The 20,248-nt window shown below is 41.8% G+C and overlaps 1 protein-coding gene across 50 annotated transcripts in view; it reads right to left on the reverse strand.

Moving 5' to 3' along the window:
* The window catches only part of TTN (titin), a 238,064-nt gene that overhangs the window by 171,467 nt on the left and 46,349 nt on the right, over positions 1-20,248 (reverse strand). For 39 of the 50 annotated variants that reach the window (XM_041403525.1, XM_041403521.1, XM_041403519.1 and 36 more), the window contains 6 exons: positions 12,063-12,341; positions 10,335-10,898; positions 2,105-2,386; positions 1,229-1,507; positions 841-1,122; positions 55-333 (listed from right to left, as the gene is read on the reverse strand). In XM_041403525.1, the coding sequence (XP_041259459.1) occupies positions 55-333; positions 841-1,122; positions 1,229-1,507; positions 2,105-2,386; positions 10,335-10,898; positions 12,063-12,341 (1,965 nt within the window). Of the gene's footprint in view, positions 1-54; positions 334-840; positions 1,123-1,228; positions 1,508-2,104; positions 2,387-2,594; positions 2,874-3,057; positions 3,346-3,449; positions 3,729-3,822; positions 4,102-4,243; positions 4,523-4,640; positions 4,923-5,084; positions 5,364-5,462; positions 5,751-5,869; positions 6,149-6,242; positions 6,522-6,635; positions 6,915-7,021; positions 7,304-7,403; positions 7,683-7,797; positions 8,086-8,208; positions 8,488-8,583; positions 8,863-9,229; positions 9,509-9,612; positions 9,895-10,334; positions 10,899-12,062; positions 12,342-20,248 lie in introns of all 50 variants that reach the window. The other 11 variants (XM_041403558.1, XM_041403557.1, XM_041403556.1 and 8 more) reach the window with 4 other exon arrangements.

Here is a 20,248-nt window from a genome sequence, read left to right on the forward strand (position 1 = left end):
GGCTAAAAAAAAAAAAGCTTTTGTAAAAGATAGAAGACAAGCTATCCAACCAACCTAAAACATCAACCGATGCCGTACAACTGCTTTTCCCCACGTTGTTTTGCACAGCAAAAGTGTACAATCCACCATCTTCCTTTTCTGCATCCATAATTTTAAGTGTAGATACATTATTGAGGAAGGTTATTCTGTATTTTTGGCTGCTGGTCAGTTCTTTGCCATCCTTGAACCACCCAGTGGAAAGCTGTGGTGTGCCTGCTACTTTGCATTCCAAAGTACAGGCATCTCCTATTGTAACTTTCATTGGCTCTGCTTTCTCTACAATGACTGCAGGCTCTGGAAGGAGAGATGGGTAACATATGTGGTTAAAACAGGGCTTGATAAGTATTAGCTGTAAGTATTACAGCACTATGAGATGGGGCTTACACATTTTATACTAAGAAAATTTTGATTGATGGGGGTGTGGAGCTTTTTACAGCTGTTTTTTCCATCCTTCCTGTTAATCTAAACTGCAAATTCCAGATGCTTTCCAAAACTAAGTAAAAATATTTTTAAATATTTTAAATAATTTTAAAGTATATTTTAATTTAAAATATAAAATATTTTAATCTCCCTCTCAGAGCAGGCATGAGCAGAAGACGTGACAGAAATAAAGAGCGGTTCCTTCCAACTGTATTGCTAGACTACTGGAAACATGGAACCTGACTTCTACTTGTTGGGGAGAGAAGGATTCTGTTTTGTTTGTTTTGAACTCAGAGGCATAAGTAAATATACAGCTGATAATAAATGACCAAGTTTCTAACTTTAAAAAGAAACTTCCATTAATTGGTGCTTTTCACCCACCTAGAATAGTTAAGGTAGCCATACACTCGCGACTTCCAGCATCATTTCTGATCTGACAGGTATATTTTCCAGCACTGCTGGTCTCTGTGCGCACAAATTGCAAAGTTGCAATATTTTCCATAAATGTGATCTTTGTGTTCTCACTTTCTCTGATTATTTCCTCTTTGTCTTTAAGCCACTGCACAGAAATTGGCTGGGAGCCCTCCACTCTTGCTTGTAACTCTACTGGTTCACCAACCACAACAGTCATGCTGTTTATTTTAGTCAAGAATTTTGGTGGTTCTGAAGAAGAAATACAGTTATAGTAAATACTCACAGTGCTTCTGCAAAAAAGAGCAATGCAGCGCCCCTGGGAGCGCTGCAGAAGATACATGTACCAGTACTTTACCTTTCAGCTTCACAGTGCAAATACAAGTGTCACTTCCTACATCGTTCTGTGCTTTGCACTGATATTCACCAACATCTGCAGCTTCAACATTAAGAATGTGAACGCTTGTGTGGTAGTTTTTGGCTGTAACCTTGTACTTCTTACTGCTGCGGATTTGTCTCCTGTCTTTGTACCAGGCAACGTCAAATGGAGGTGTTCCTGAAATCTCACATTCCAGGCTAACCTCAGATCCTCTGATAATGTCTACTGGAGAAGGCTTCCTGATAAAGACAGGAGGTTCTAACAAGGGAAGAAAGGAACATTTAGAAAGTAGTCTGAAGCTCTTTGATCAACAAAGAGTCTACAGATACCAGCTTCTGGAAAATGGGACTGCTTAGAATATCTACAGAATGGGCAAGACTTCCCTCTTTTTCTGGGCACAATATGAAATGAGCTTGCACAAAGGTGAGCATTAAGAGCCCTTAGCTCCTCTTTAGAAAAGGTAAACAGAGGGGTGACCTTTGCCAGAGAGGGTACAGGTCTCATTTAGCTCGTAGTCATCTCCCATGCAGGGTGTAAAACTGACACTAGTCAGTTTGTGTCTGTTCTTTCTCTTCATATTTCAGCTTCTTGATATAGCAATTCCCACTATGAACTCTCTTGGATATTAAAATTATAGAACTGGGGAATAACTAGCTTAGTATTCATCTGCATTAAGAACATCATCTCTCTTGTTTAGACACTGGCAGAGAAGATGAGGGGGCATCAAGAAACAAACATGACATGAAGAACAGGACAGTCCTGAAATAAATTAATATCATGTTCCTGTGTATTTCTAAGGGATACAGCCACCAGGGGAAAAATAGGATGCAGCTGGAAAACAAGAGGACAGCTAACCTTTCACTGTGACTTTGGTGCTACAGCTGGCCTTGCCGGCAGGGTTGTGAGCTTCACAGATGTAGTCACCGCTCTCATCAGTGCTGAGATGGTTCATTTCAAGCACCGCCACAGAGTCAATGAATGATGTCCGGAATTTTTCACTGGCAACAATTTCATGGTCATTTCTGAACCACACTACTTTCATCTCTGGAGATCCACTTACTTTGCACTCAAGCCGGGCTGAATCACCCTGCTTGACTACTTTTGTTGCCTCTAGCTTCTTAGCAAACTTGGGGGGTTCTAAAAAACCAAAAAAAAAGTGGGGTCAGGAAGGTCTGAGCAAATACTGGAGAGAAAATGGTGGGAAAAGAGCCAAACAAGGTGGGTCGCAAACACAGGGTAGGGAATTGACTTGCCAGTGTATCAAAGATCACCAAGGTGGGCTTGGCAAAAAGAAAGGAGAAGGAGGAGACAAAAAGATAACAACACAACAAGAAAGAGTGCACACCTGTTACCAACAGTGTTGTAGTGCAAGAGTCACTGCCAACATCATTTGAAACATGGCAAGTGTAGTGCCCACTCCTAGAAGAATCCACTGAATAGAGGGTTAAGAACCCAGCTGAACCTTCAATCCCAATGAAACAAGTTGGACCAGATACGAGTTCTAAGTCTTCTTTGAACCACTTTACTGTAAAGGGTGGTGTTCCTTTCAGTGTGGCCTTAAACTCCACTGTGGAATCTGGTATAGCTTGCTGGCTTTCAGGTTTTACTAAGAAGCTTGGTGGCTCTGCAGTTTTTAAGAAAAAGACACAGTTACATCAGAAATATCTAAGAATGAAGAAAATTAGTGAGGCAAGCATGGAGACCAAGTTTCCAGTGTTAACATTAAGATGTATAAGAGTGCTAGCATAAGATTTAAGGTATTTTCCCAGCATTTAACATAGATAAGAAGTAGTAAAAGAGTTTCAAACCTTTCACACTCAGGACTGCACTGCAAGAATCATTTCCAGCAACATTAGAGACACTGCATGTGTAATTTGCACTGTCTGCCAGCTCTAGGTTAGCAATCTCGAGTGACATAGTATTCTCATGGCACAGGCTTCTGTATTTTGCACTGTCAGTTATCTCTTTTCCATCCTTAAACCATTTTGCAACAATTGGGAGTGACCCAGAGACTTTACACTCCATTTGGATAGAAGATCCCAGAATGGTATCCTTTTTGGCTAGCTTTTTGATAAATACAGGAGGAATTGATTGATCTGCCCAACACAAAAAAAATAGCAAAAACACACTAGTTAACTTCTTGCTTATCCTTCATGGAGATTATTTTTCATTCCCTCCTTGATGGATTGGCAATACAAACCTAGCACAGTCAGAACAGCTTCACAGGTGCTACTTCCGAAGTCATTTTCAACCTTAAAACTGTATGTGCCACTATCCTCCTTTGATACAGGTTCAATCCTGAAACTGGCCACATTGTTTTCAAAGCTCATTGTGTAGTATCTGCTGGGCAGGAGCTGCTTGCCATCTTTGTACCATCTTATTCGGAGCTCTGGTGTCCCAGCCACAGTACAGTCCAAAGTCACAGGGTCTTTTTCAGTGACTTTAAGTGACTTAGCCTTTTCTATGATCTGTGCAGGCTCTGAGGTATAAAGAGTATAAAAATTACAACAGTTAGCTATATAGGCAGAGAACTGACTTTCCAAGTACTCATCAAGGTTACACCTTGTACACACCTTGTACAAAAAGCAAAGCAAAACACTTCTCCATGCCAGATTCGTTCTTTGCCTGACAGGTGTATCTCCCTCTGTGGCTGAGGTCAACATTAGTAAGCTTCAGTGTGGCCACCCTGTTCTCGAAGGTAATGTGGTGGTGCTCATCATCTTCTAGTATTTTCTCATCTTTTATCCATGTCACGGATAGGGGTTGGGCGCCTGCTACGACACACTGAAAGAATGCATCACCTTTCAAAATGCTAGTGACGTTCTCCAGCTTCTTGATGAAGGATGGTGGTTCTGCGGTGTGAGTATTGTTTGTTGTTTGGAAGAGAAGTCATGGAAAGGGAAGAGGAGAAAGACAGATCATATAAAGTAATCCCACTTGCTACACTTTAGCTGGGGCATATAATGTTTGAGGTGTGCTTCCTAGAGGACTGACCTTTTAAGCTGAGTCTTGTGCTGCAAGAACAGCTCCCACCTTCATTTGATATAATACACTGATATTCACCAACATCCGAGACGTCGCAGTTAGTCACATTAAGAGTAAATACTGATTCTTTGGTGGAGATGGCATATTTCTTGCTGCTGAACATCTCCTTGTTGTTCTTCAGCCACTTGACCTCAAATGGAGGCGTACCAGTCACCTCACACTCTAGTGTGGCCTCTGAGCCCTTCACTACCTCGGTGGGACGCAACTCCCGAACAAAGGTTGGAGGCTCTATAAAGAATGAGGGAAAAGTAGATAATAACCTCAAATAGTTTTGAGGGGAGAAGAAGTATCTTCTACTTCCTCACCCCAGATATGTGGCAGAGATGACAAGATGATCAAAACCAACCTTTTACTTTCAGCTCGACGCTGCAGCTCTCACTACCTGCATCATTGTGGGCTTCACAAACATAAATCCCACTATCTGCCACTCTGGCTTGAGTGACTCTCAAAGTGGCTAAACCATCTATGAAGGAGATGCCGTACTTAGCTTGATCAGTCACTTCAATTCCATCCAGGTACCATGTAATGTGGATCTCTGGCGTGCCTACTACCTGGCACTCAAAAGTGGTGGACTGTCCTTCACGCAAAGCTACTACAGAAGTTGGCATCTGAATAAATCTGGGGGGCTCTAGAAGATGGACAGAGAAGTCGAGGTTTTATAATATTCAAGGTAGAAATAAACCCCCCCCAGAATTTAAAGAAAAAAAAAGGCTAAAAGGCTTTCTCCCCTTCCCACCAAAACTGCACAGAAAAATTAGAACAAAAAAAAATAGAAGATTGGGTTGCACACCTTTTACAAACAGAGTTGCTTTGCAGGTTGCAGTCCCCACGTCATTGCTTATCTGACAAGTGTAGCTCCCAGAATCAGATGTCCTGGCTGAGAAGAGCTCCAGAACACTAGAAGTGTCATCCTTCCAGACAGATCGACTGGCTCCAGAGAGGAGCTCCTGGCTGTCTTTAAACCACTTTATCTGCAGAGGAGTAGACCCTTTCACCAGTGCTTTGAACTGAACCCTAGCATTGGGCACAACCTCTTGAGACTGGGGTTTTTCCACAAAGTATGGCGGCTCTATAACATGCAAAAAGGAAGAAAGGGGATTACTCTGAGATGGGGAAATCCAAAACTATGTATGAGAGACCTAACAGAAGACAAAGAAGGAACTCAAACCTTTTACTGTTAAGAACCCGCTGCACTGGCTGCTTCCTGCTTTATTTGTTGCTTCACAAGTGTAAGAGCCACTGTCTGTGCCTTCCAGTTTATTTATTTCCAGAAATGCAGTATTATCATGGAAAGAGTATTTGTGCTTTTCACTTGCTGTTATTTCTTGGCCATCCTTATACCACTGAATACTTATAGGATGCGAACCAGACACTATGCACTCCAGGTGGACAAAAGACCCCTTAATGCTGTCCATTTTCTTGAGTTTTTTGGTGAATTTAGGTGGTATAATGAGATCTATCCAAGACAGAGTAAAAAGACAAAATATAAAAATTCAACCGTGATTGTGGCACATGTCAGCTCAGGAGAAAAGATTTGGTATTTCAAAGCAACAATAAGAGAAAGCCCATACACACCTAGGACGTTTATGCTGGCAGAACAGCTACTGCTCCCAACGTCATTTTGAACCTCAAAAATGTATTCTCCACTATCATTCTTATCTGCATAAAGCACCTTTAAGACTGAGACAGTATCTGTAACACTGATCTTGTATTTTGGGCCCAATATCAGTTCCTTGCCATCTTTGAACCATTTGGCTGTAATAGGTTTTGTTCCTGAAAATTTACACTGCAAGGTTGCTGGGTCTCCCTCAGTCACATCTATTGACACAGCCTTGTCCACAATTGTAGCAGGTTCTGTTGTAAACAAGGAAATAGAGTGTTAAGTACATCTGTGAAAACCACAAGGGAACTGTCCCAGATCACTGCAAGCCTTCAGGGCAAGACCAACCTTTGACAGTCAGCAGAGCAGAACACCTCTGAATTCCTGCCTCATTTTTAGCCTGACAGAAATATTTCCCATCATGTTTCAGCTCAATAGATCTCACCATAAGAGTGGCAACATTGTTCACAAAGGTCATTTTGATATTGTTGTCTTCAATCACTTCATCATTGTCTTTCAACCAGGACACAGTGATGGGCAAGGAACCTTTAATAGCAGCCTGAAACACAACCGTTCCCCCTCGAAGGGAGCTAATGTTTTCTATCTTCTTCAAAAACTGCGGAGGCTCTGGCAGGAAGAAAGTGGGCATGTAAGTACAAGTCTAGTGTGTAACGAACAGTGTGGCATGAAAAACCACACTGGGATAAGAGCATACTAGTGGTGTTCTGCACTTGCACTAACCTTTCAGCGTGACCTCTGAACGGCAGAGGCAGCTCCCAACATCGTTTGTTACTCTACACTGATACTCCCCAACATCAGAAGCATCAAACCTGAAAACGTGGAGGCTAATCAAAGATTTCTCAATGCTAATTCTGTGCTTCTTACTGCTCCGCACGGGTTTATCATCTTTCACCCAGAACACTTCAAAGGGAGGCGTGCCAAGCACCTCACACTCCAAAACCACATCAGAATCCTTCAAGACTTCCATGGATTGAAACTCCTTGCTAAAATAAGGTGACTCTACAGTGTGAAAAAGAAAGTGCAATTTGCATTAATCATACTTTTGAAGCCGGTACCACTGTACTGAGTCTAAAGATACAACCTGTGTGGCTGGATGTCACACACACCTTTGACTGTAACAACACTACTGCAGGTATCTTTTCCAGCATCGTTTTTGGCTTCGCAAATGTATTCCCCACTGTCTTCAGTATCAACCTCTGAAACACGGAGTATTGCCAAAGATTTTGTAAAAGATATCCTGTATTTGTCACTCTCTTTTAGCTCTCTATCATCCTTGAACCATGTGATTTTAATCTCAGGAGTACCAGTGACTTCACAGGTCAGTTCAGCATATCCACCTTTCTTTATGAGATGAGTCGGCTCTAGCTTCTCCTTAAAGGCGGCAGGTTCTGTGGATTTAAGAAGAGTGTTCAGGACAAAGAACACAGGAAAGAGTGCTGCTGTGTTCATCCAGCAGCTAGACTTTTAAATAAGAGTAAGAATGCAAACCTTTCACAAATAAGTTTGCACTGCATGTTACTGAACCAGCTACATTGGAGACTTTGCAGGTGTATTTTCCAGAGTCAGTCGGTTTGACTGCATAAAGCTCCAAGTAACTTGCTAATGCTTCTGTCATAATGTAGCAGGCTCCTCCTGTCACCAGCTCAGTATCACCTTTAAACCATTTCACTGTCAGTGGTGTTGTGCCTTTAAACATTCCTTTGAAATGTACAGTTGATGCAGGCAATACATCTTGAGACTCTGGTTCTACAGTGAAGCTGGGCGGCTCTGGATTGCGTTGAAAGGAAAAAATGCAGAGTAAGAGAGGGCTTGTATTTTGGGAAAGAAAAGTATTATCACAAGATAAGCAAAATTCCAAGAAAAGTGAAACAAATTGCCAAACCTTTTATAAACAAAGTGCTACTGCTCTCTTTGCTACCAGCAGAGTTTGTGGCTCTGCAAATGTAGACCCCAGCATCATTTGCATCTAGGTGTTTGATTTCCAGAGAAGCTGAGCCTTCTGCAAAGTGTACTGTATACTTGGCACTTGAAGTGATCTCAGTATCCTGCTTAAACCATGAGACAGTCATTGGGAGAGAGCCTGAAATTTTGCAGTCTAGGCGGCACGAGGCGCTAATGATGCTGTCAATATTCTTCAGTGGTTTAGTAAAGAAGGGAGGTAGAGTGCGATCTGTTGAGAGTGAAAAAAATGACAGAAAGAAATTCATGAGCAAAACAGGAGTACTGTTCTGCTTCTGGCTCTGTTAGGCACAGAGCAGAGCAACAGGGCTCTCTGCAGAGAGGCAGTACCAACCTAGCACAGTGAAGCTGGTAGTACAAGAGCTGAAGCCCACATCATTGGATATCTCAAAGGTGTATTCACCACTGTCCTGAATTTCAGTGGCATAAAACTTGAGCTGGGCAATGTTATTTTTGAAGCTGATCCTGTATTTTTTGCTGGCAGGTAGTGGCCTTCCATCTTTGAACCATTTGGTTTTCAGCTCTGGAGTGCCTGTGACAGTGTACTCCAAAATAGCTGGCTCCCCAGCTGTAACTTGGATCATTTCAGCTTTTTCAATTATTTTGGCAGGTTCTACAACAGAATTAAACAACTGGTGTTAAGGACAAAAGGAAATTTCTCCTCCTCTCAGGTGGGAGACTGCAGGGATCACAGCACTTCTCCACTGACCTTTCACTGCTAGTTCACCAAAGCAGGACTGACTTCCTGCATCATTCTCAGCCACGCAGGTGTATTTGCCACCAGAGCTCAGCTGGACTCCGGTGATTTGCAGTGTTGCTAGACCATGATCAAATGTCACTCTCACATTGTTATCATCTTTAATAATGTCTTTGCCCTTCATCCATGTCACAGAAATAGGTTCTGACCCTTTCACCACAGCCTGTAATGTAACACTATCTCCAGCCAGAGCTGTCACATTTTCGATTTTCTTAACAAAAGATGGTGGTTCTAGTTCAAAGAAGAGAGACAAGAAAAAAATACTCATCTACTATTACATCATCACATAAAATCTGCTACTTAAAGACAGTTTTGCAAGACAGTATGTGCAGTACATGTCACAATTCAGCAAAAGAGCAGGCAAGATGGCAAAGCGCTTTCTCCAGCTTGGAGCTAATGGCCCATTAATCTCAATGTTCTTCAAATTCACAGATTTGATGCCAGATAAGACTTAAGATACACACAGAGTTTTAAGAGAAGAAGATATTCTTGTTCCCAGTCTCCCCAGCCTCCCACAAATCCAAAGAAAAGATATTTTATGAAATAAGAGGTTTTTGCCGATCTCTTCAGGAAATGGAGTTTTCTCTCTCCCACTGACCTTTCAAGATGTATGTGGCACTGCACATGCACTTCCCGACTTCATTAGCTATCACACACTCGTATTCACCGACATCTGCACTATTAAATGAGGAGACCTCCAAAGAAATAACAGCCTTCTGAGAGGTCAGCCTGTATTTTTTACTACTGCGAATCTGCTTCTTGTCTTTGTACCAGCTAATTTCAAAGGGTCCAGTGCCAGCAACCTCACACTGAAGAATGGGGTTTGTTCCCTTCACTAGCTCTGCAGGTTCAAGTGTTCGGATGAAAGATGGAGGCTCTATAAAAGTAGTAAGAAAGAATTAGTCAACCATGCCAAAAAAAAAAAAAAAGGAAGGAAGGTTTTTCTCAAGAATGTGACTGGCAGCAGCAAGAAGGACAGACCTTTGACAACCACTTCGGTGGTGCAACTGTCACTTCCAACCTCGTTGACAGCTTCACATGAGTAGGTCCCAGTGTCATCAACTTTCATTTCCAAAATATCTAACACAGCCACAGAATTGACAAAGGACATCCTGTGTGTATTACTTTCATGGATTTCCTTATTGTTCTTGAACCAAGTAACCTGGATTTCAGGAGATCCTTTGATTTTGCATTGAAGGCGTGCAGAGTCTCCTGGGGTCAGTAAATAAGATGGATCGACCTTCTTCACAAAGGATGGCGGTTCTAGAAAATGGGAAGAAAAGGGAAGGGAGGGGAAAAGACAGCAAAAAGGGGAAGGGGAAGAGGAAAGGGGGAAAAGGAAAGAAAGCTGTAACATAAAGCTTTGAAAGATTGCTTCCCAGAGCAAGAACAAAATACAGCTTCACAAGAGATCAGCATAGTCTTTGCTGAGCTGCAGCTTCTGTGGTTTAGCTTTTCCTCTTCATCAATCTCTCCCCTGCAGGCAGGAGCAATTCTTGATTTCCTCTAGTGTAAGAAATATTAAAGCAACACATGGTGCACTGTAAGGCAGCAGGGGAAAAGACTTTACAGGAAATGGACCAGGTGGCAGGTCTGAGAAGAATTCACAGTGTAATTTCAGCCCAAAGAAGTCTTTTGCCTGTGAAAGAAGAAATGGGGAACCCAAGAAGACGAAAGGTAAAGGGGGCATAGAACTATCTTACCTCTGACTGTGACGCTGGCAGAAGAGGAGCTGCTTCCTGCCTCATTTGAAGCAGTACACACATAGTGGCCTGAGTCCTTGACCTTAGCCAGAGGAATCTCAAGTGAGGCTATTTTGTCTTCAAAGTAAATCTTATAGTCTTTGCCTGGAGGGATTTTGTTTCCATCCTTTGTCCACCCTACAGTTACTTTCCTGTCTTCATCTACCTGACATTCAAGGCGTATTTTTTTATTAACTGCTGACTGTACTGACTGCAAATCTTTAATGAAGTGGGGCTTGTCTATAATGACCATTTCAGTCTGGCAAATATCAGCCCCAAACTTGTTCGAAGCTTTGCAAGTGTAAACCCCTCTGTCACTAGTCGTAAGAAGGGAAATTTCTAAGGCATGTTTATTTTCCACTTTGGAGATCTTGTGGTGGTCTGAAGGTGAAATGGTTGTTCCATCTTTCTGCCAGGTGATGTCGATGACTGGAGTGCCCGAAACAGTACACAGGAACTTGGCACTTTTGCCAGCAAAAGTAGTAATAGGTTCAGGTCTGGTAAGAAACGTTGGCGGAAATGCCTCTGCAAAACAAAGGGGTTCAGTGTTATCAAGAGGTGAGGAACTGAGCCACATTTGCCAGAGACAAAGAGCAAGAGACGCCAGCTTATCACTGAATACTCTTAAGCAAAAGAAAACAGCAGTGAAGGAGATAAGAGGTGCTAAAGATGATAAATTTTGGCTTTTGGCTTTGTACTTCTTCAGTCTATGTATTGCTCCAGAGCTTGAAGGCATTTTGAATCTCTGGAGCAATGTATGAACTAAAGGAAAATAAACTAAAAGCCCTAAATTCCTCCCTCAAGACTGACATATTTGCTCACTGTTCTCTCAAGATGGGCAAGTTTGCATACATTTCACTGTTCATGCACCTTTTTCTAGTCTCTAGCACCTAGCACTTAGCAAAGACACATAAGGACTCCTCCCAGAAAGAGAAAAGTCACAGTAAAAAGAGCCATCATAAAAGAAACCCCCAAAAGATGATGGTTTTTTGTTTGTTTCTTTCTATAAAGAAAAAACTCCACTGTATAGCTCTCAGTAGACAAAAGATTTGCAAATTTAAACCTTTTAAACCCCTTTTATTTAAGATCTATTTCCCCAGTCACAGAGTTCCCCTTTGGCCACTGCACAAAGATGTTCAGGTATGCAGATCTGCATAACCTGCATCGCAAGTATAGTTGCAGGATAAATTTAGGGTGCTAGGATAATCACATAGCGACTATTACACCAAGAAATCAGATTTAAAAGTGTTTCTTTTGAAATTCACATCTGCATAACCTGCGTCGCAAGTATAGTTGCAGGATAAATTTAGGGTGCTAGGATAATCATACAGTGACTATTACATCAAGAAATCAGATTGAAAAGTGTTTTTTGTGAATAAACCTTCTTCAAGAATGAATTCACAAAGCAATCCCATGCTGTTTCTTCCTGCTCTCTTTCCCCCTTCTTTCTTTCCCTCTGAAGCTTTTTCTCATTGATTCCCTTCTCTTCATACAGAAAGCCCCTAAAAGCAGCATTCTCAAAAGTTATTCCTTTTCTGTGCTTGTGCCTGCCATAATTAGGTATGGATTATGTATTATGATGGCAACCAAGAGTGCTACCATAAACACGTGCAAGTAGAGCAGTGAAAGCATTACAATACACCAAGGTATTTTATGGAAAAGGAGAAGTGTTTGAAGGTCTGTACTTACCAGTTACTGTTAAAACAGCTGTGGAGCTTACACTGCCATGCTGGTTGGAAGCCTTACAGCTATATTCCCCACAGTCAACAACTTGAGGCCTCGGAATCTCCAGTGTGGAGAGGTAGTTGGAGGTGCGAATGGAGTATTTGTCCCCATCATATATCTCTCGTCCAGCTTTGTACCACTGGAACTTGACATTGGGAGCCATCTCCACCTCACAGGTAAACTTGGCCACATGATTTACAGCCACTTCCAAGGGTTCAAGCCTCCTCCTCAGGATCGGTGCAACTGAAATTAGAAGCAGAGAGTAACTCAAAACACTGCCTGCTGACTTTCTGAAATTAAGTGACTGACTGACTGGAAAAAAAAACCAAAAAAAAATCAAAACAAAACAAAACAGAAAAAAACAATTCACATGAAGTGACTGTAAAAGAAAAAAATATCTGTAAGAAATGAAAGTGGACTAGACTCAGTGGACAGACAGTCTGACAGTGCATAATGACATCAGGAAACAGTGGTGATACTGGAAAAACAAAGTGACATAGCAATGCACAATAGCAATAGGATATAAATATATAGTAATCTATTCTGGACTTGTGAGAAATTGTGGCGTGAATGAGAAGTGCAATGACTCTAAGGAGTGAGAGAGGGTGCAGCAGTGAGCAAAATGGGAAGAGCAGATCCACTTCTCTGTCAATAATAGGAGAAATGGTTGGGATTGAGATACAGCCTTGTCCTGAACATGCTAGTGCAATGAAACAAAAAAGTTCCTGACCAAAGACTGGGGTAATGGAAGTGAGAGGCCTTGCAATGTGGTAAAAGGAGACCATCAATCCAGAGAGAAAGAGGACCCTCTGATTAGTGGAATGATGGTATTAATATTGTATCTCTGTCCAAAGATGCACATAGTAGGGGAGGTTCATTAGTAGAGCAGTGCATTAAAAAGATTATTTTATCCCCATAATCCAACCTCTTTTAACAACTGTGAGTTTTGCTGCTGTTGCTCTTTTTCCACCTTGATTCAGCGCCTCACAGGTGTACTCTCCTTGGTGAATCTCCCCGCACACTTTGCTTATTACTAGTGTGTATGTGTCCTGATCTTGCCAACACTTGAATTTGTTCCCTGAAGAAACCAGTTTACCCTCAAAGTACCAGTTCACCTCTCTGACATTTGTTATGACAGACACCAGCCTGACACTCTCCTCTTCCTCCACAACAGTGTCAACTAGTTTGCTGTGTATGATGGGATAACCTTCTTTGCCCTCATCCTCTTGCTTTCCAGCTCTACTTTCCAGGCCTCTAGTTTCCAGACCCTCTCTGCCCTCTTCCTCGCATTTTTCTTCCCTTTTCTCTTTTCTTTTCAGTATTTCTGTGGGTGTCTCTGTAAGACCATCTGCAGAGGCTACATCAGCAGTGGCTACAGCTGCACCCACATCCTTGATTAGACCATGCTCAGCCTTGATTACTTGCGCAGACAAAGGGTGTTCCAGTTGTATTTCTGCCTGCATAGTCCTCTCAGCCTGCTGGGGATCCAGCTCAAAGATTTCATCATAGGATTCTCCTGAGAGAAGTGGACTGGCAGAGAATGGCAATGCTTGGGATTTTTCACCGGTCAGGGAACATTCATCTTCACAAAGAAACGAATAGAAAACTTCCTTCAAGACTGTTTTCTGGTCAGCTGTCTGAATGTTCACTTCTCTCAAGGAGACTTGGATTTCTATGGGACTGCATCCTCCTGTGGTCACAACATATGTGCACAAGGTATGTGTATTCTCCTTGGTGATGTTTATTGCCTGTACTTTAACATCTTCCTTATCAGCCAACCATTCTGAAAACAAGAGGTTTTCCCCACTTACCACTGCAGCTTTCAATGCATTTCTGATTTGAGACTTTATGTCTAAGCTGCAGCTCTTGGGAACCAGAGCAGTGAGCTCACTGTCTTTGTTGAGGACTTGGCTTGGTTGGAACTCAGGAGAGTACATTGTTTCATGGGATTGTCTCTCTGTCCTCTGCCACTGCTTAAGTGGCTTGGAAAGATCAACATGTTCTTCCTCCATGGACTGGTTTTCTTCCAGCAGCAAGGGAAATCTCACAGCCTGTCCCTCATGTATTCTTGCAGTAAACTCTTCCTTTGCTGTTTCCAGGAAAGAAATGTTCGCTAGGGGGACAGCTTGGCCCCCAGTGAAGGCCAATTCAGAGAGAAATCTTGGTTCAGCCTTCAGCTCACCTTGTGCTATCTGAAAGCCCTCAAGGATATGGATTTGGTCACCATCCATGACATGGCTCTCAGTGGTGCATGACACCTGTAGAAGGGTTTGAGAAGCCTCTCTCTTCAGAGCAGCCAGTTGCTCTGCTGCCTTGGGCATGATTTCCTCTTTGGGCATAAGTATCTGTGCAGCTACAGTTCCAAGGCAGCCTGGCAGTTGTGTCTCCATCACTGCTGCAGGCACCACACCCTGGGGGCTAGCAGGGAGGTTTTCCAGAGGCTCTGCCAGAAGCCTGCTGCTCTCTTGTATTGTGGCCGCCTGGGTGAGCATCTCTTCAACACTCTGCGCTGCCAGACAGGCTGGTGGCAGGCCAGGCAAGACGCCCTCCCTGGGCAGCATGCACACTGCCTGGCTCATCTGGTGCTGAAGGAGGGTTGAAGGCTCTCTCATGGGCTCAAGACTGAATGCTTCTTCCATTGCAGGAAGCTCAGCAGCCTCCTCGAAGAAAAGAGGGCTTTTCTCCTCTGCCTCTGCAGAGTGCTGCAAGGCCTGGCTCTGCCTGCACACAGTGCGCTCCTGGCACAGCACAAGGAGCTCAGCAGAGCACGCGGCCTCACCCAGGGCACTCACGGCCCTGCACGTGTAGAGCCCAGTGTCCTCTTCCACACAGTCCCACACCGTCAGAGAGCCCGAGCCGTCAGGGTGCTGAGCAATGGAGCGACGCGCATCAGAGAAGAGCCGCTCGCTGCCCTTGGACCACAGCACGTCGGGGCACGGCTTCCCCAGCACAGTGTACTCAAAGACTGCCGTGGAGCCTGGTGCACACTGCACGCTGTCCGGCTCCCTGGAAAAGCAGGGCAATCCCGGCTGCCTCTCCCTGGAAAAGCAGCGCAATCCCGGCTGCCTCTGGCGCACGTGGAGCTGGGCGCTGCAGCTGGTCTCACCGTGTTCATTGCTGGCCACGCACAGATACTCACCCGCATCCTGCACTCCTGCATATAGGAGGATGAGGCTGTGGTCATTGCCAGCAAATACTAACTTACAGTCCATGCATGGGGTTAGCTTTCTACTGTTGAAAAACCACTGGATTTTGGGTGTGGGGCTGCCAGTAACAGTAACAGAGAGCCTAGCTACATCTCCCTGCCAGACTTCAATGTCTGAGACCTGTTTGAGGAAAACAGGGGCTTTGCCCTCTTGCTCAATTTTCATCTTTCCTTTGCTGATATAAACTGGTTTTCCAGGCTCAAATTCAAGTGTTTTCTCTCTATCAGGCAACTGAAGGCCGATGCTGTAGCCTTCATTTCTTCCTTCCTCAGAAGAGGCAATAAGAGACCTAGTGATGTCTGTATGGAAAAAAAGTGTTTAGTTTTACTAGAGTATCTATGAGAACACTCGTAGATAGCAATACACAGTGTTAGGCCATCTATTTTTCTATAGCTGGAGGCTTTCTCAATACTATAGAGCAGCCAGCAATGAACAGGAGGTCTGTGTTGTCTCCTTGCTGTCACGCCTGCCAAAATAAGTAAGACATGCTGTGTTGTCAGGTTGCTTAAGAATTTCCTATCTTGATCAGGACGGGTGTGTCTTTAAACCTGACATCACAGTATGGGTTAGGCATATCCCTCCAGGGTGCACTGTGCAAGTAACAATCAAGCAACACTGATGCATTTCACAGATATAACTAAAGTGGTACACGTCATACATATTTGTATGTACACCTACGCAAACAAGTACAGCAGAAAAGTGCTAAGACCCTGATATAATTCAAAACACCAACAAAAAAAACCCCAGAATGCCACAATTAGGACTGAATCCCACCCTCACCACCAAACCAACCAACAAACCCACAACCTTTTCAGCACACTGACCTTTCTTTAGATGCATAGTTCATCTCCTTAAACTCTATCTTTTGTCTACCACACCAAAAGATCACCTCTACCTTAACAGCTTTGTCCTGATTTTGTCATTAGATCCTTAAGTTTACAGCATCATTATTACAAACATCACAAGTCTAAACCCTTGATTTAATACAATTGATTTAAATCTCTGCTTTTGAACTCCACTCTGTCAAGATGTGGCATATTAAAACTCCCACAATGTCAGAGAAAAAGAGAACAGACTTTTAAGATTTTTTGGTTTCTTGCCTTTTTGAATTTATAGATATATGCATTAGACAACTTTAGTTCCAATAGTAGCTTAAAATGAGAGGAAACAGAGGCAAGAACATCTCTGCTCACGTGTGACAATAGAAACATCAGTGAAATATGGAAATTCCACAAATGGAAAAATTCATGAAAAGCACAAAGCAAGGAAAACCTGTGGAAATCAAATACCGTTGTCCTCACTGATTCAAGTTTCATCAGTAAAGGCCCAGAGTATTTGACAGATATAAGAGTTTTTAAAAAAGAATAAAAGTGTGAGTGGATTAATGACTCTAGACATTGTAATGTCTCTAGGCACTGTAACTGAGAAGCTTCTCAATTACAGTCTTCAATTTTAAAACTCATTGAGAGATAAGGATTTTTGCTGCACTCCAACAACACGTATAAAAAAGAACAAACTCTGTCACCCAATTCTTTCTCATTGGTTTTAGTAATTATTAGTCTTGCCACAAATGCCATAATAGAAATGACATAGCACAGTGCATGCAATGATTAACTGCAGAGAAGAAATGCTTAACAAAAAAAAATTACAGCAGTCCTTCAGTGTTACTTACCAACCTTGTTAAAACAGCAATAAATCGTGCAAATAAATTTGAGAATGGGTGGCAGAATTGGGCCAATAAAATAAAAAATTAAAATAAAATAATAAAATATATAAAAATTGCAGAGTGAAACCCATGTTAGCACAGGAGAATGCTTTATACACAGGAGTGTGGCAAAAACTAATGCACTTTTTTGTGTTCCTGGATATTTATGAGAGAAGAACTATACAGATACTTCTTCCTATTTTAGATATGTTTGTAGAATGAATAAAGTACAAGAAGCAATGGAGTTAAATAATTTCATATTTATTTCACAAATTAACCATACATGTTAACATTCAATATACATTGAAGTCCAATAGACATATTCCTTTTTTTAAGATACTTGTTTTGTAGAAATGAAGACAACATTAAATCTGAAAATAAAATTGTGAGCTTTTCGATTCCTACGAAAACCACAAAATTTTGAAACGAGATAGTCAAGCTATACCAGTTGTCCCAGACTAAGTTCATTCAAACCTAGGATTACTCCACATTTAATAACTGTAGCTTAGGTGAACCAGGTGCTCCTGGCTAATGCAAGAAACTTAAACCAAGACTTATAAATTTACATAAACCACAAACACCACTACATGGGTAGAGATAAAGATGCTTGGCCATATATTCCAGATGTGAATATGAACTTGGACCTGTGTGGCTTATGGCTCCAAAACCAAGTTATGGGCCTCTTTCTTCTAAAAATATTCATATATACATGCAAAATAAACACACTTCACAATTGCGCAGGACCTAATCAAAGGGCCTCTGACCTCTCTGACTTTGGAACTAAAAGACCCCTTGCATCACAGCTGACATAGAATATCAGACAATTCGTGCCAACCTCCCTAAGGACCTCTGCTGTCTAATGAACCAGTTAGTGCTACACATCTACACGAGGAATGGATTAAGGACACATCATGGAGTAACTCTTTCCCAGCACAACATTGGGTCAGACAGTCATGCTCCTCTTTCCTACCACCATTACCTGTCAGAAAGAACAATTACCTCTGCCTTTTAACATACAAATCTTAAATGTTTATCAAGGTCATGACTGAGAAGACACTGAAGTGCCATATTTGCATTAGCCTAAACACTTCAATCATTTTACCCGGGTACTGGGTTATTAGAAATTGCCACTCCCGATTTTAATTTTTATCAGGCAACATGATTGGGCAAGGTGAATCTTTTGAACAAAAATTAGCATCCCATCTGAGTGATGGGATAGTCTCAGGAGACAACAGATTTTTTGAGACATGGTGGTCTCACTGTGAGGACACATCAAACTCAGAAATAAGAAATGGTATGAACATAACCGAACATACTATAGGAGTAGTTTTTATGCTTAAAGTCACCACTTTGCTTAAAGCTGTTTGTAAGGCAACTGAGAGTACTTTGTAAATAACTGGAAGAATCTCATTAACAGGTAAATAAAGTAAAACTCATTTTTGCTTAGGGATCTTGAACTCAAGATCTCATCTTGACATATAGCTGACTGGAAAGTTGGTATGTGCATTAGAGAGTAATTTACTTTCTGAGAAACATTAATTAATAACTTTCCTCCATTTAACAGATTTTTCTTAATCAACTTATCATTGTTTATGTAGGACAGATTTAATTCTGATTTAATTATGTCAGCTACTGCTGATTCCTCCTAAATATTAGCATTACTTTAAATATAAAAATATCTATTCACATTGAGAACATTTATGAAAAAATCTCCTGTGCTGAAAAAATGCCACACATAACAACTGAATATATTCCCCTTATTTCTGGTCATCTCGATACATAGCACACTTAACTGTTCTTAATAATAAAAAAAAAGAGAGAAAGAAAAAAGGAATAGGTAGAGATGCAGTTCTAATGTGAAACAAGAATACTGCATAAAAATATCTTACTTTTTACTACTATACATTTTTTATGAATGACACTGGAATACAGGGACAACCAAAATTATTTTAATGAATTTACAGTAACATAATTGATTTGTTATTATTATGCTCCCTTTCTCCTTTACCTTTAACTTCTAAAAATACAGTACAAAGTATGCTTTCATGTTTATTACTTGGTAATAGAGAAGAAAATCCTGTCCAGTCTCTACTAGTGCAAAATTTTCATTTTTCTTCCCATTGCTCTGCTTTTCTTTGCAACAGCATAATTTCATTGACTTAAAAAAGGCATTTAATTCCATGAAAGAGGCCCATAGATGTAAGAATTTTGCAGTGATAGAGACCATAAACAGGATTTGAATCATGTTCTGACACAACATTGTGAGAAGGGGGAATACCAATTTAAGGAGTTCTTTAACAGAACTATACCCAAATTAAACAGCAAGCATAAGTCAGTGTTCCATACCTTTAGGTCACCAGAAAAAGACGATGTCTACATTTTCAGGTGATTTCTAGCCTACATAAAACAATAGTGATTGCACTGTTACAGACAAACAGGTATATGTACATTATACAAAAAAATGAGTCCTATGCAAAGGAGTGTCAATTAAAACATCTTTACAAGAATGAGCAAGTAGCGTAGAAGGAGTCTGAAATATCCCTCAGTGCAGAAAGTGTGCACGCAATCTATGCATGGATTAAATCTCACTTAAATTCCCCAAAGAAGGCAAATCTAAGTGAAATACAAATATGCCCACAGAGTGGTTTTCATCCTTAACGAGATGAAAACAATGCCCCTAAAATGAGTGCTGCATTTTTACCTGCATTGAACAACATCATAAAAACACTTGGTATTTCAAGACAGACTCTGAAATAAATTATGGAAATTCAGTATAATGTTAACACAGCACAAGTCTCAGCAGTTCCTGCCCTGTTAGTAGCTATACATTTGTACTGCCCACTGTCACTCTGCATCAGGTTTTCAATGGTAAGACTGTGCAAGCCATCCTGCTCTTCCTGTGCACAGTACCTATCCCCTTCCAACAACACCCCATCCTTGTACCAGCGGACACTGGGACGGGGGGAACCAGTCACAAGACACTGGAAGCACACTGAGGCACCTACAAATGTACTGTAGTCAGAAATGAGCCTCACAAATCTGGGAGGAGCTTCTGTGACCTGGAACTCAAAGCTGCAGCTCTCTGAGTCCTCTGCCCTAAACTCAACCCGTTCCTCTTCGGATGGCTCTGCAAACACATCAAAACTAATGTTGACACGCTTCTCCCCTTCCACTTCCTGCTCTTGTTGAGTCACTGCAAGCAGTTGGATTGCTTTTTCTGTGTCATCTCTGTGTGGTTC

The sequence above is a fragment of the Onychostruthus taczanowskii genome, unplaced genomic scaffold, assembly GCF_017590055.1.
Source record: "Onychostruthus taczanowskii isolate IOZ18803 unplaced genomic scaffold, ASM1759005v1 scaffold20, whole genome shotgun sequence".
Classification (NCBI taxonomy): Eukaryota; Metazoa; Chordata; class Aves; order Passeriformes; family Passeridae; genus Onychostruthus; species Onychostruthus taczanowskii.